Source organism: Mus caroli, unplaced genomic scaffold (genome assembly GCF_978045245.1).
Source record: "Mus caroli unplaced genomic scaffold, Mus_caroli_1 scaffold_8, whole genome shotgun sequence".
Classification (NCBI taxonomy): Eukaryota; Metazoa; Chordata; class Mammalia; order Rodentia; family Muridae; genus Mus; species Mus caroli.
Genome location: NW_028227263.1, coordinates 108,251,507 through 108,265,406, shown reverse-complemented (window position 1 = coordinate 108,265,406; position 13,900 = coordinate 108,251,507). Strand labels below are relative to the sequence as shown.

The 13,900-nt window shown below is 42.3% G+C and overlaps 1 protein-coding gene and 1 long non-coding RNA gene across 2 annotated transcripts in view; one reads left to right on the top strand and one right to left on the bottom strand.

Annotated features, from left to right (window-relative positions):
• The window catches only part of LOC147003320 (uncharacterized), a 122,839-nt gene that overhangs the window by 44,769 nt on the left and 64,170 nt on the right, over positions 1-13,900 (top strand). The gene's annotated exons all lie outside the window — the stretch shown is intronic.
• LOC147003322 (uncharacterized protein C2orf78 homolog) lies at positions 9,800-13,436 on the bottom strand. Its single transcript, XM_085840937.1, has 2 exons — positions 13,418-13,436; positions 9,800-11,607 (listed from the first exon to the last, which is right to left on the bottom strand). Exons 1-2 carry the CDS (start codon positions 13,419-13,421, stop codon positions 9,800-9,802), a joined length of 1,812 nt encoding a protein of 603 aa, XP_085697063.1. The 5' UTR covers positions 13,422-13,436.

The following is a 13,900-nucleotide window of genomic DNA, read 5'->3' as shown; positions in this document are numbered from 1 at the left end:
TGGAAAACTTGAAGGAGGACTGGCGAGATGGCTCAGCAGGTAAAGCTCTTTGCCCCCCAAATCTGACCTCCTGTATTCCATCACCAAATTTAACTGTGACACAGAAGGACTAACTTCAGAGAGTTGGTCTCTGAACTTCCCACTCATGTTGTGGGTTTTGTGTGCCAACACTCACACACATAGCTGCTACTTCAGTCAATGCCAGTGTGCTTTTAGAGCTAACATCTTGCTACATTTCTAAAAGTTTCTTTTGTTTGCTGCCTGGAAGTCTTCAAGCTGTCTTATCGAAGACTGAAGAACATTTTCATACAGAAATTCAAGAATAAGCTTCAGTTATTAAACAGTGAGTATCTGAAATCAGGACATGATTTGAATTAGTTACTTTCTCTCATGCCTTTTACAGTTATGTGTGTTTGTTGGCCTCTGCCACAATCACTGTCATCAGGTCTGACCGCAAGCACATTCACCAATTATTTTACATAGGGTGTCTATGTCACTAATTGAACACCATGACCAAAAGCAACCTGGGAAGAAAAAGGTTTATTGATTACTCTTAAATATCCTGAGTCACAGTCCATTGAGGGAAGCCAAGGCAAGGACTCAAAATGGGAAGCAATCTGGAGGCAGGACCTGATGCAGAGGCCATGGATGAGTGATGTACACTGGTTCCTCAGCTTATTTTTTTAAAACAATTTATGCATGTATTTTATATATGTGAATGCCTTTTTATTTTTTGTTAGATATTTTCTTCATTTACATTACAAATGCTATCCCCAAATCCCCCTATAACCTCCCCAGGCCCTGCTCCTCAACCCACCCACCGACTCCTGCTTCCTGGCCCTGGTGAATGCCTTTTTTAAATGCACATCAGAAAATGAAATCAGATCCCATTATAGATGGTTGTGAGCCACCATTTGGTTTCTGGGAATTGAACTCAGGACCTTTGGATGAATAGCCAGTGCTCTTAACCAATGAGCCATCTGCCCAGCCACACTCCACCAATTTTCTTAGGGGCTCTAGGTCCATCGGCCTAGGAATGGCACCATGCAGAATGGAATGCGTCCTCCCATCTCAATGACTTATTAAGAAAATGCCCTGAAGTTTTGCTTTCAGCCTGATTTTCTGGAGGCATTTTCTCAATTGAGATTCCCTGGACTCAGATATCTTTAGCTTGTTTCAAAGTTAAGTTGATACAAAACTAGACAGCATACACTGAACACTCTCTACAGCCTTTTAGTTTCTTTCTTGCTGCTGTGACACAATACCTGGCAGAAACAGGGAGGGGAGGTTTGTTTGCGCTCATGTTCAGAGATCTGGAGTGTATCACAGTAGGGCAGGCATGGTGGAATGGCACAGTTAATAGCAGTGTAGTGTATAGCAGTGGCTTCTCATGTCCTGCCTGACCTGGAAAGAGAAAGGCCAGAACCACTTCTAGACTATAACCGTAAAGACCACTACTAATTATCCACTTGTGCTAGGAAGGCTGTGTTTCCTGAAGGTTATGTAGCCTTCCCAAGTACTACCACCAACTAAAGAACAAGTGATCAATGGCACTAATTGAGTTAAGAAATGACGAGCACTGTCAAGTTTGCAGAAAAATCTTCAGTATCACTGGTAAGGATATAAGCTTTTACATCGTGTATAGGAGTTGTTACAGGCCCAGAACTTAGCACAACTGAGACCATTCAGGAAACAACATGCTGACCTTAGAATTCAGCATGTAGTTCTGATTAAAATGTGTCGGGAGGTATTTCTTTTCTGGTCCAGTCTAATTGGAGTTCTGTAGGCTTCTTGTATGTTCATGGGCATCTCTTCTTTAGATTTGGGAAGTTTTCTTCTATAATTTTGTTGAAGATGTTTGCTGGTCCTTTGAGTTGAAAATCTTCATTCTCATCCACTCCTATTATCGGTAGGTTTGGTCTTCTCATTGTGTCCTGTATTTCTTGGATGTTTTGAGTTAGGATCTTTTTGCATTTTACATTTTCCTTGATTGTTGTGCCGATGTTCTCTATGGAATCTTCTGCACCTGAGATTCTCTCTTCCATCTCTTGTATTCTGTTGCTGATGCTCGTATCTATGGTTCCAGATTTCTTTCCTAGGGTTTCTATCTCCAGTGTTGCCTCATTTTGGGTTTTCTTTATTGTGTCTACTTCCCTTTTTAGGTCTAGTATGGTTTTGTTCATTTCCATCATCTGTTTGGATGTGTTTTCCTGTTTTTCTGTAAGGACTTCTACCTGTTTGATTATGTTATCCTGTTTTTCTTTAAGGATTTGTAACTCTTTAGGAGTGTTCTCCTGCAATTCTTTAAGGGATTTTTGTGCTTCCTCTTTATTGTCTTCTGCCTGTTTAGCAGTGTTCTCCTGCATTTCTTTAAGTGTGTTATTAAAGTCCTTCTTGAAGTCCTCTATCATCATCAGGAGATATGCTTTTAAATCCGTGTCTAGCTTTTCCGGTGTGTTGGGGTGCCCTGGACTGGGCGAAGTGGGGGTGCTGGGTTCTCATGATGGTGAGTGGTCTTGGTTTCTGTTAGTAAGATTATTACGTTTACCTTTCGCCATCTGGTAATCTCTGGGGTTAGTTGTTATCGTTGTCACTGTTTAAAGATTGGAGCAGAAGCTGTGTTCCACTCACCAGCAGTCCCAAAATCCTGTGGCGGGGGTCGTGGGTAGCTGGCGGGTGTCAGGCAACCCTGCTCTCCCGCTACCCTGGCGCTGATCCGGCCGGATGAGGCCTGTGGCCCTACTCAGGCCGGTTTCTGCTTCCCTAACTAATGCAGTCTCAGGTCCCGCGCCATTGGATTGGAGCAGAAGCTGTGCTCCACTCACCAGAAGTCTTAAGATCCTGTGGCGGGTGTTGTGGGTAGCTGGCGAGTGTCAGTCGACCCTGCGCCCCAGCTGCCCCGGTGCTTTTCTGACCGGAAGTGGGTTGTGGCCCTATGTAGGCCGGATTTCTCTCTCCCCAACCAGAGCAGTCTCAGGTCCCGCGTGATTGGACTGGAGCAGAAGCTGTGTTCCACTCACCAGCAGTCTCAAAATCCTGTGGCGGGGGTCGTGGGTAGCTGGCGGGTGTCACGCCCTAGAAACAACAAGAAGGTAATCCCTCAACAAACCTAAAAGAAGACAGCCACAAGAACAAAATGCCAACTTTAACAACAATAATAACAGGAAACAACAATTACTTTTCCTTAATATCTCTTAATATCAATGGACTCAACTCCCCGATAAAAAGACATAGACTAACAAACTGGCTACACAAACAAGACCCAACATTTTGCTGCTTACAGGAAACTCATCTCAGAGAAAAGGATAGACACTACCTCAGAATGAAAGGCTGGAAAACAATTTTCCAAGCAAATGGCATGAAGAAACAAGCTGGAGTAGCCATTCTAATATCTGATAAGATTGACTTCCAACCCAAAGTCATTAAAAAAGACAGGGAGGGACACTTCATACTCATCAAAGGTAAAATCCTCCAAGAGGAACTATCAATCCTGAATATCTATGCTCCAAATACAAAGGCAGCCACATTCATTAAAGAAACTTTAGTAAATCTCAAATCACACATTGCACCTCACATAATAATAGTGGGAAACTTCAACACACCACTTTCACCAATGGACAGATCATGGAAACAGAAACTAAACAGGGACACAGTGAAACTAACAGAAGTTATGAAACAAATGGACTTAATAGATATCTACAGAACATTTTATCCCAAAACAAAAGGATATAACTTCTTCTCAGCATCTCATGGTACCTTCTCCAAAATTGACCACATAATTGGTCACAAAACAAGCCTCGACAGATACAAAAATATTGAAATTGTCCCATGCATCCTATCACATCACCATGGACTAAGGCTGATCTTCAATATCAAAATAAATAATAGAAAGCCAACATTCCCGTGGAAAATGAACAACACTCTTCTCAATGATACCTTGGTCAAGGAAGGAATGAAGAAAGAAATTAAGGATTTTTTGGAGTTTAAGGAAAATGAAGCCACAATATACCCAAACTTATGGGACACAATGATAGCATTTCTAAGAGGAAAACTCATAGCTCTGAGTGCCCCCCAAAAGAAACTAGAGAGTGCACACATTAGCAGCTTGACAACACACCTAAGAGCTCTAGAACAAAAGGAAGCAAATTCACCCAAGAGGAGTAGATGGCAGGAAATAATCAAACTCAGGGGTGAAATCAACCAAGTGGAAACAAGAAAAACTATTCAAAGAATCAACCAATCAAGGAGCTGGTTCTTTTAGAAAATCAACAAGATAGATAAACCCTTAGCCAGACTCACTAGAGGGCACAGGGAAAGCATCCTAATTAACAAAATCAGAAATGAAAAAGGAGACATAACAACAGATCCTGAAGACATCCAAAACACCATCAGATCCTTCTACCAAAGGCTATACTCAACAAAACTGGAGAACCTGGATGAAATGGAGAAGTTCCTAGACAGATACCAGGTACCAAAGTTGAATCAAGATCAGGTTAATGATCTAAACAGCCCTATATCCCCCAAAGAAATAGAAGCAGTCATTAATAGTCTCCCAACTAAAAAAAGCCCAGGACCAGATGGGTTTAGTGCAGAGTTCTATCAGAACTTCAAAGAAGATCTAATCCTAGTTCTTCACAAACTATTCCACAAAATAGAAACAGAAGGTACTCTACCCAACTCATTCTATGAAGCCACAATTACTCTGATACCTAAACCACAAAAAGACCCAACAAAGATAGAAAACTTCAGACCAATATCCCTTATGAATATTGATGCAAAAATCCTCAATAAAGTTCTTGCTAACCGAATCCAAGAACACATCAAAACAATCATCCATCCTGACCAAGTAGGTTTCATCCCAGGGATGCAGGGATGGTTCAATATATGGAAATCCATCAACGTAATCCAGTATATAAACAAACTCAAAGACAAAAACCACATGGTCATCTCGTTAGATGCGGAAAAAGCATTTGACAAGATCCAACACCCATTCATGATAAAAGTCTTGGAAAGATCAGGAATTCAAGGCCCATACCTAAACATGATAAAAGCAATCTACAGCAAACCAGTAGCCAACATCAAAGTAAATGGTGAGAAGCTTGAAGCAATCCCTCTAAAATCAGGGACTAGACAAGGCTGTCCACTTTCTCCATACATATTCAACATTGTACTTGAAGTCCTAGCCAGAGCAATTCGACAACAAAAGGAGATCAAAAGGATACAAATTGGAAAAGATGAAGTCAAAATATCACTCTTTGCAGATGATATGATAGTATATATAAGTGACCCTAAAAATTCCACCAGAGAACTCCTAAGCCTGAATAACAGCTTCGGTGAAGTAGCTGGATATAAAATTAACTCAAACAAATCAATGGCCTTTCTCTACACAAAGAATAAACAGGCTGAGAAAGAAATTAGGGAAACAACACCCTTCTCAATAGTCACAAATAATATAAAATATCTTGGCGTGACTCTAACTAAGGAAGTGAAAGATCTGTATAATAAAAACTTCAAGTCTCTGAAGAAAGAAATTATAGAAGATCTCAGAAGATGGAAAGATCTCCCATGCTCATGGATTGGCAGGATCAACATTGTAAAAATGGCTATCTTGCCAAAAGCAATCTACAGATTCAATGCAATCCCCATCAAAATTCCAAATCAATTCTTCAACGAATTAGAAAGTGCAATCTGCAAATTCATCTGGAATAACAAAAAACCTAGGATAGCAAAAACTCTTCTCAAGGATAAAAGAACCTCTGGTGGAATCACCATGCCGGACCTAAAGCTCTACTACAGAGCAATTGTGATAAAAACTGCATGGTACTGGTATAGTGACAGACAAATAGACCAATGGAATAGAATTGAAGACCCAGAAATGAACCCACACACCTACGGTCATTTGATCTTCGACAAGGGAGCTAAAAACATCCAGTGGAAGAAAGACAGCATTTTCAACAAATGGTGCTGGCACAACTGGTTGTTAACATGTAGAAGAATGCGAATCGATCCATTCCTATCTCCTTGTACTAAGGTCAAGTCTAAGTGCATCAAGGAACTTCACATAAAACCAGAGACACTGAAACTTATAGAGGAGAAAGTGGGGGAAAGCCTTGAAGATATGGGCACAGGGGAAAAATTCCTGAATAGAACAGTAATGGCTTGTGCTGTAAGATCGAGAATTGACAAGTGGGACCTCATGAAACTACAAAGCTTCTGCAAGGCTAAAGACACCATCAATAAGACAAAAAAAACACCAACAGATTGGGAAAGGATCTTCACCTATCCTAAATCAGATAAGGGACTAATATCCAATATATATAAGGAACTCAAGAAGGTGGACTCCAGAAAGTCAAATAACCCCATTAAAAAATGGGGCTCAGAACTGAACAAAGAATTCTCACCTGAGGAATACCGAATGGCAGAGAAACACCTGAAAAAATGTTCAACATCCTTAATCATCAGGGAAATGCAAATCAAAACAACCCTGAGATTCCACCTCACACCAGTCAGAATGGCTAAGATCAAAAATTCAGGTGACAGCAGATGCTGGCGAGGATGTGGAGAAAGAGGAACACTCCTCCATTGTTGGTGGGATTGCAAGCTTGTACAACCACTCTGGAAATCAGTCTGGCGGTTCCTCAGAAAATTGGACATAGTACTACCGGAGGATCCAGCAATACCTCTCCTGGGCATATATCCAGAAGATGTCCCAACCGGTAAAAAGGACACATGCTCCACTATGTTCATAGCAGCCCTATTTATAATAGCCAGAAGCTGGAAAGAACCCAGATGTCCCTCAACAGAGGAATGGATACAGAAATTATGGTACATTTACACAATGGAGTACTACTCAGCTATTAAAAAGAATGAATTTATGAAATTCCTAGCCAAATGGATGGACCTGGAGGGCATCATCTTGAGTGAAGTAACACAATCACAGAAGAACTCACACAATATGTATTCACTGATAAGTGGATATTAGCCCAAAACTTAGGATACCCAAGATATAAGATACAATTTGATAAACGCATGAAACTCAAGAAGAATGAAGACCAAAGTGTGGACACTGTGCACCTTCTTAGAATTGGGAACAAAACACCCAGGGAAGGAGTTACAGAGACAAAGTTCGTAGCTGTGATGAAAGGATGGACCCTTTAGAGACTGCCGTATCCAGGGATCCATCCCATAATCAGCTTCTAAATGCTGACACCATTGCATACACTAGCAAGATTTTGCTGAAAGGACCCAAATATAGCTGTCTCTTGTGAGACGATGCCGGGGCCTAGCAAACACAGGAGTGGATGTTCACAGTCAGCTATTGGATGTATCACAGGGCTCCCAATGGAGTAGCTAGAGAAAGTACCCAAGGAGCTAAAGGGATCTGCAACCCTATTGTTGGAACAACATGATGTACTAACCAGAACCCCGGAGCTCTTGTCTCTAGCTGCATATGTATCGAAAGATGGCCTAGTCGGCCATCAATGGAAAGAGAGGCCCATTGGACTTGCAAACTTTATATGCCCCAATATAGGGGAATGCCAGGGCTAAAAGAATGGGAATGGGTGGGTAGGGAAGTGGGGGGCGCTATGGGGGACTTTTGGGATAGCATTGGAAATGTAATTGAGGAAAATATGTAATAAAAATATTAAAAATCAAAAAAAAAAAAAGAATTCAGCATGTAGACCCCTACACCTGCCAAAAATGGCAACAAAGGCTTAACCATCAAACACCTAGGTCATAGTTCCTGGATCCAGGAAAAGCCCCTAAATGTATTAGCCTTGCCTTTTTACTTCTATGATTCTGCGTTTTTATAACTCTTACTGAAAACTGAAATGTGTCAGCTCAAGATATAGTTTTGTGCTTAAAACTCCAAAGTCAGGCTAGAAAGATGGCTCAGTGGTTAAGAGCACTGGATGATCTTCCAAAGGTCCTGAGTTCAATTCCCAGCAAAATCATGGAGGCTCAAAACCATCTATAATAGAATTTGATACCTTCCTCTGGCATTCAGATGTACATGCAGATAGCATACTCACATACATAAAATAAACAAATCTTTAAAGAATTTTCCAAAGTTAGTGCGACTCAGGGCTACATGATTTCCACAAGTTCCTGATGGAGCTGCTGACCAGAAGTACAGACATTCTATTGACCTTTAAAAGTGTCCATGGAAGCCGGACGTGGTGGTGAACCCCTTTAATCCCAGCACTCGGGAGGCAGAGGCAGGCAGATTTCTGAGTTCGAGGGAGGTCTGGTCTACAAAGTGAGTTCCAGTACAGCCAGGGCTATACAGAGAAACTCTGTCACAAAAAGCAAAAAAAAAAAAAAAAAAAAAAAAAAAAGTGTCCATGAGTGTTTGCTAGAATTACTACACAACAGAAACACAGTGGAGGGGAGACTCTTCAAAGAATTAAAAATGAATCTAACATATGGCCCAGGTAATACCACCCCTGGGTATTTACAAAAAGGAATTCAATTCACTATATTAGAGACATATTTGCCTGTCAGTGTTGATTGTAGCACACTTGTACATGGCTCTCACTTTGCATAGCCAGAATATCTAGTTAAGAGTTCCCTAGAGGAATAGAATTGATAGAATGAATATGTATGGAGAATATATCTATCTATTTACCTATCTATCTATCCGAATGACTTACAGGCTGTGGTCTTGTAGTACAGTAATAGTACAAAAAAAAGGCTATCTAACACTAGTCCTGTACCTATTCAATCCATGTGGCTATTTGAGCTGGTCTTCAGTATACATTGTCTGGAATCCTGAAGAATGAGGGTGTAATGCCAGTAGAGGAATGAACTGGATAGCAAGTGCAAGGACAAGCAAGCAAAGAACAAAATGCTTTCTAGTCCACATTCTTTATATAGAGTGACACAAATAGGTTTGGCCAAATTAAAGGTAGATCTTCCCTCCAAAGAAGATCCAGATTAATGTTCAGTATGTGTACTTCAAATGAGTTAATAACTTTTAATTAAGAAAATCCCCTCACAGGTGTACCCAATAAATTGAGTTTTAATTAATTAGAGATGTAGTCAGGTTAACACCAAAAACAGCTATTACCACAGTCCACAGCAGTTACATTAGGGAAATAGCCTTAGTGTCAACAACAGAGAAGAGTATAAAGGAAATGTGATGTGTAAACACAATGGGAAATTTATTCATAAAAATGAAATTATGTTGTCGACAGGAAAACAATTTAGTGGAGACTATCATGCCTTAACCAGGCTCAGTAAATTCTATTTTCTTCCATGTATGTGTCCTAGATCATACTTCTATAAGTGAAATCCTGCATGAATATGATTCATAAAATTGGAAGAAAATCCCTGTAGCATAAAAATGAGTATGAGCTCTGTTGAGAGGTGAGAAATGGAAATGGAAGGAATGTGTGCTCAATATTCAGTATGTAATTCAAGATATATCATGTCCAGTGAATGAAAGGCTCGAAAATAATTTTAGCACAAGCGTAGAATTTTCTAAATTGATTTAATGTTAAATAACTATTTCTTAAGTTTATGTTCATATAGAATATAATAAAAACAAAATCATCACAGTTAAGAGAAACAGAATAAACTAGCCAACTTAACATTACATGGCAATTTTACTAACTATTAAAATTCATATGGGTATGTTTTTTCTATCTATCTATATACTTAGTCTTCTATATTTCTGAACATGTACTTATGTATATATATTTATATATTTTTCTTTACTTATATACATCTGTATCAGTCACTGTATCTCTTCAAGTAAATGTCAAAAATCACTTTGTTGCAATGATCTGGCGTGCTCTTACATTACATAGCCATAATATTGAGAAATTTCCATATCCCTCTCCCTCTGAAGGAAAATCTGCAGTTTCCCAGTAGAGGGGTTCTTGACAGCATTCTCACGCTCTTGTTGGGCACGCCTCTTCATGGCCTCCCTCTCTGGCCTCTGCTCTTTTGTGATGGGTTGTGAGACAACTGGTCCCAGAATGTCGACTTTCTTCCATGGAATGGGTTGGCGGCTGAAATCATGCAGCAGATATTGGGTTTGAGGTTTGGGAGGCGATGGTACCTTGTTCCTGGCAGCAGAAACAAGCTCTCCCTGGAATGATGTGTTAGATGAGGCTCTGGAGGGTACAGGCCTCGAGGTGGCCAACTGGAGCACAGCACTAGACTGGTTGGGGTTGGTTACATTAGGTCCAGTGGCACTGGAGGAAATTGGAGGAGCTGGCTTGGCAGAGGCTATCAAAGATGTGCTCACAGGAGGTGGTTGGGGTGGCCTGAGTGTGGTAGGTTGAGCTGAGTGAGAGTGAGGCTGCACAGGGTAAAATATAGTGGGCTTGTGTAAAGCCAGGGAAAGGGGCTTTCTAGAAGCAGGTCTGCATTGAGGCTTGTCCAGAGTTGGAAAAGGCAGAGGAACTAACTTGACCTTCCCAGCTGGAGGCAGCTCATACTGGGATGGAGTTATGCAATCTTTGTCAACACTGCTCTCTGATCCCTGGACCTTTCCTGGGCTTTTGGGAGGATGCTGGCCCTCACATGGCATGTTTAACACTGTTGTAGTAACTGAGCCTGGACCTGGATCTTTGTTGCTGGTGAAGGTTTGCAGACCTCTGAAGGAGGAGATGCCAGTTTTCTTCTCACTCTTCTTCCCCAGTGGGTGGAAGACCTGCACGGACTCCAGCATGTGCATTGCAAGGTTGGTTCGAGGCTTCTTGAAGCTGTTTTGACTGAGCTCAGGTGGTTTTCTCTTCCTCTTGGTCTTGGGGATGGAGGGATCCTTTTCCGCTTTGACTCTCTTCCTTGACTGCTTAAGCTCCTCTGTTTTCTTGGATTTGTTCTCTGGTCCACTTAGTTTTTCTTGCCTCTGTTTTCTAGCTCTTCTGTTCTTGATGGGGGGCCCTTTGGGAGCTTTGCCTTCTGGGTGCTTTGCCATGTTGTCAATAGCCCTGTCACTGGCCCCAGCAACACCCACAGCCCCCTCTCCCTCCACCAGGTCCCAGTGCTGGATTTTGGCCTGAGGAGCCCCCTCAAGCAACTCAAAGGATTTATGTTTGTTCTTCCTCACCTGGTCAGAGGGGCCACTGGTGACTCTCCAGTTTTCACAGGACTGATCTTGGTCTATGTCTGTGAGGGTGTTTAGGAGTTGGGGAAGTTGAATGTCTGCCTCAAGTCTAGTGATGTCTTTAAAGTCGAAGCTGGATCCAATCTCATTCTCTTGCCCCACAAACTCTTTCGGAACCATGCAGATGCATCCCAAATGGGCATTATCTGAATCAGGCTTCTGTCTGAGGCTCTCAGTGTCAGTGCAGTGCAGAGGCTGCTGCAAGTGAGGGTGTTCCAAAGTCAGGATTGGTGTGTCTTGGTTTTCTTTTGTGCCCTCTTTTATCTCAGGCATGGTTTTGTCCTCTGGTTGTTCCAAGCTTGGAGCTGGAGGCAAGGCCAGGAACTCTGAAGGACTGTGGATGGGGGCTGTTAATGCCCTGTCCCTGTTGACAGCTGGTGGCCTTATCTGGGAAACCTGGACACAGGTGTGGCAGAGTTCTGGACTCTGCAGCTGACATTGTGTCTGGCCTGAAGGTGGCAATCCCAGGGATGTCTCCATTTGAACCACTGGAAAAGAGTGAAGTAAGAAGTCAGTGCCTGGGGTAAATGAGATGCTCCCCACCCCCAACCCCATTTCATAGACCACAGCATTTGACCCCTGCAGCAGTGGGAGGACATTCCTATGAGCTCTTGATGAAGAGCTTGGATGCTACCTCTGTGGGCAGACCAATGGTGACTCCTTTGTTTCTGCAGATCATTGCATGTCCTGCTTTCTCAGATATTTTTATTTTCCTTCCTGTTTGTGTGGTTTGTGAAGGAAACCCTCAGTAGGTCAGTTACCAAATTACCGGGATGTGTGCTCCTCACTTTCCTTCCCCTTTGTCTTTATGAAGAGCGCCTCTCATGTTCGTGGAACTTTGCTACTAGGTAGGTTGTCTGATCCATAATTTCCAAAAACTTACCTGACCCTTTGAATAATGTCATTTACTCAGATGAACCCAGAATCTTGGTTTTTTATGTACGTTTAGGTATGCAAACCCACTTAGGCTCTCCTGCAAGGCAAGCATTTAAACAACCAACATTTTCTCCAGTCCCATATTTCACAATGTTATAAGTGGAATGTAAAATGGTATGAGAATTTGAAATTGTTGGGCTTGTGTGATACTCGGTAAAGAGAACATGTCTGCATGATCTTATGTTTTTTGACAGAGATTACCTCTGTAGTACTACAGAAAAAGAAAAACAAAACAAAATAAAACAAACAAACAAACAAAAACCAAGCAGGCTTAGCCAAATTAGAAATGGTACCTTGACTATGCCATACTCTCTCTACAATTTTAAGTGTCAGAATATTCCAGGACAGGTGCTGAGAATCTGGGAGGAATTCTACCTCCAGGACAGATTCTGAGCTACATTGCTCTGGAGGATTTCAACTCATGGAAAATTCCGTTTTACCAAAACAATTCCTCAGTGTCTCCTAGACAGAAGGTCAATAATAGGCCAGGAAGGAGTCTATTGCAGTGTATTGGTGGATAGGACGGATTATTCTGTATAGTTAGTTACATGTGTGACTATGGTGTGCTCCATGGATGTCATTTAACACAGGATGAATGCTACTCACTGTGGACTTGCATTCTCTCTTTTGATAGAGTCTGAAGGTGGTGGTGGAAAGCCAGAGCTGTACTTAACCTGTCAGGAGACTCATTCTCCTTCTGTGTGGACTGTCCACTACTAAAAGGTAGAGGTCAATATCTTTGGAGTGCTGATCCCACTACTTCCCTCCTGGATCTGTACTCACCGGGAAGATCGTTGTCTGGCATGGACTGAGCAGATGTGGAATAGGAGAAGGCAGAGGTAAAAAGTGGTATTTGGATATTCCTTGGCTGAATCTCCTTTAGCACCATCACCATCTCTGGTTGGAGTGCGGATGTCTGACTCCCAGGGTAGGACACAGAGGCATGGGGCTGCAAACACTGCCCAAATTCTCCGGCTATCAGCGGGCCCAGGTTGTTGTGCTCATAGTAATAGACCTGGCTGCCCTCCTGGTAGGATGGTGCCAGGCTGTATCCTTGATTTGGCATCAGCGGTGGTGTGACCTGGACAAAGCTGGCAGGCAGTGTTGGATAAAAAGGAACTATGACATTGGGATCTAAAATTTTATCACACTGGTTTGTCACAGCCAGGGAGGAGAGTGTAGTGTCCTGGTCAATGAGGGTCATATTGAATTCCTGGAGTGCATCTTCCCTCCCTTGAGTGTTTCCAGTGCAATCCCACTTGAGAGCACCTGGATAGGAGGGTGCCGAGGTGGAAATCTGGCCCTGCTCTGTTAGCACTGTCAGCGTGGTTGTGCCAGCATGTGGGTTAAGATAGGCATTACCCATGAGTGGCTGGAGAGAAGTACTGGATGCTGATGGTAGAAGCCATGCTGAACTCACATCTGGGGTGGAGACCCTGGAAAAGTTGCACACCGTTCCTGCAGGCTGTATGGAGTTGCTCAGCAGAGGCAGAGAAGGGTGCAGAGTGCTTTCTATCCAAAAGAAAGGTGAACTTTGGAAATGTTCTGTAGAGAGGAAGAAGACAGTTGAAAATGGTGAGGTTGGTGTTTTCTAGGTTACTTTGGGGAGTGGTGCTATATCCAGTTTGTACTAGCTGTGATTGACTAAGACTGAAGTTTCCTCTAGCATCCCAATTGCAAGTGCTCAGATTGATTCTTGGCACTAGCCAGAATGACACTCCTTTGATGAGCTACCTGATCCTCCTCTGTGGGCATGGAATTCCTAGTTGATCTGGTTCAAACTTTGCTCCAACGTAGACATATTCCTTCTTTGCCCTGCTTTGTCTTGCTCTTATACCTGCTGTG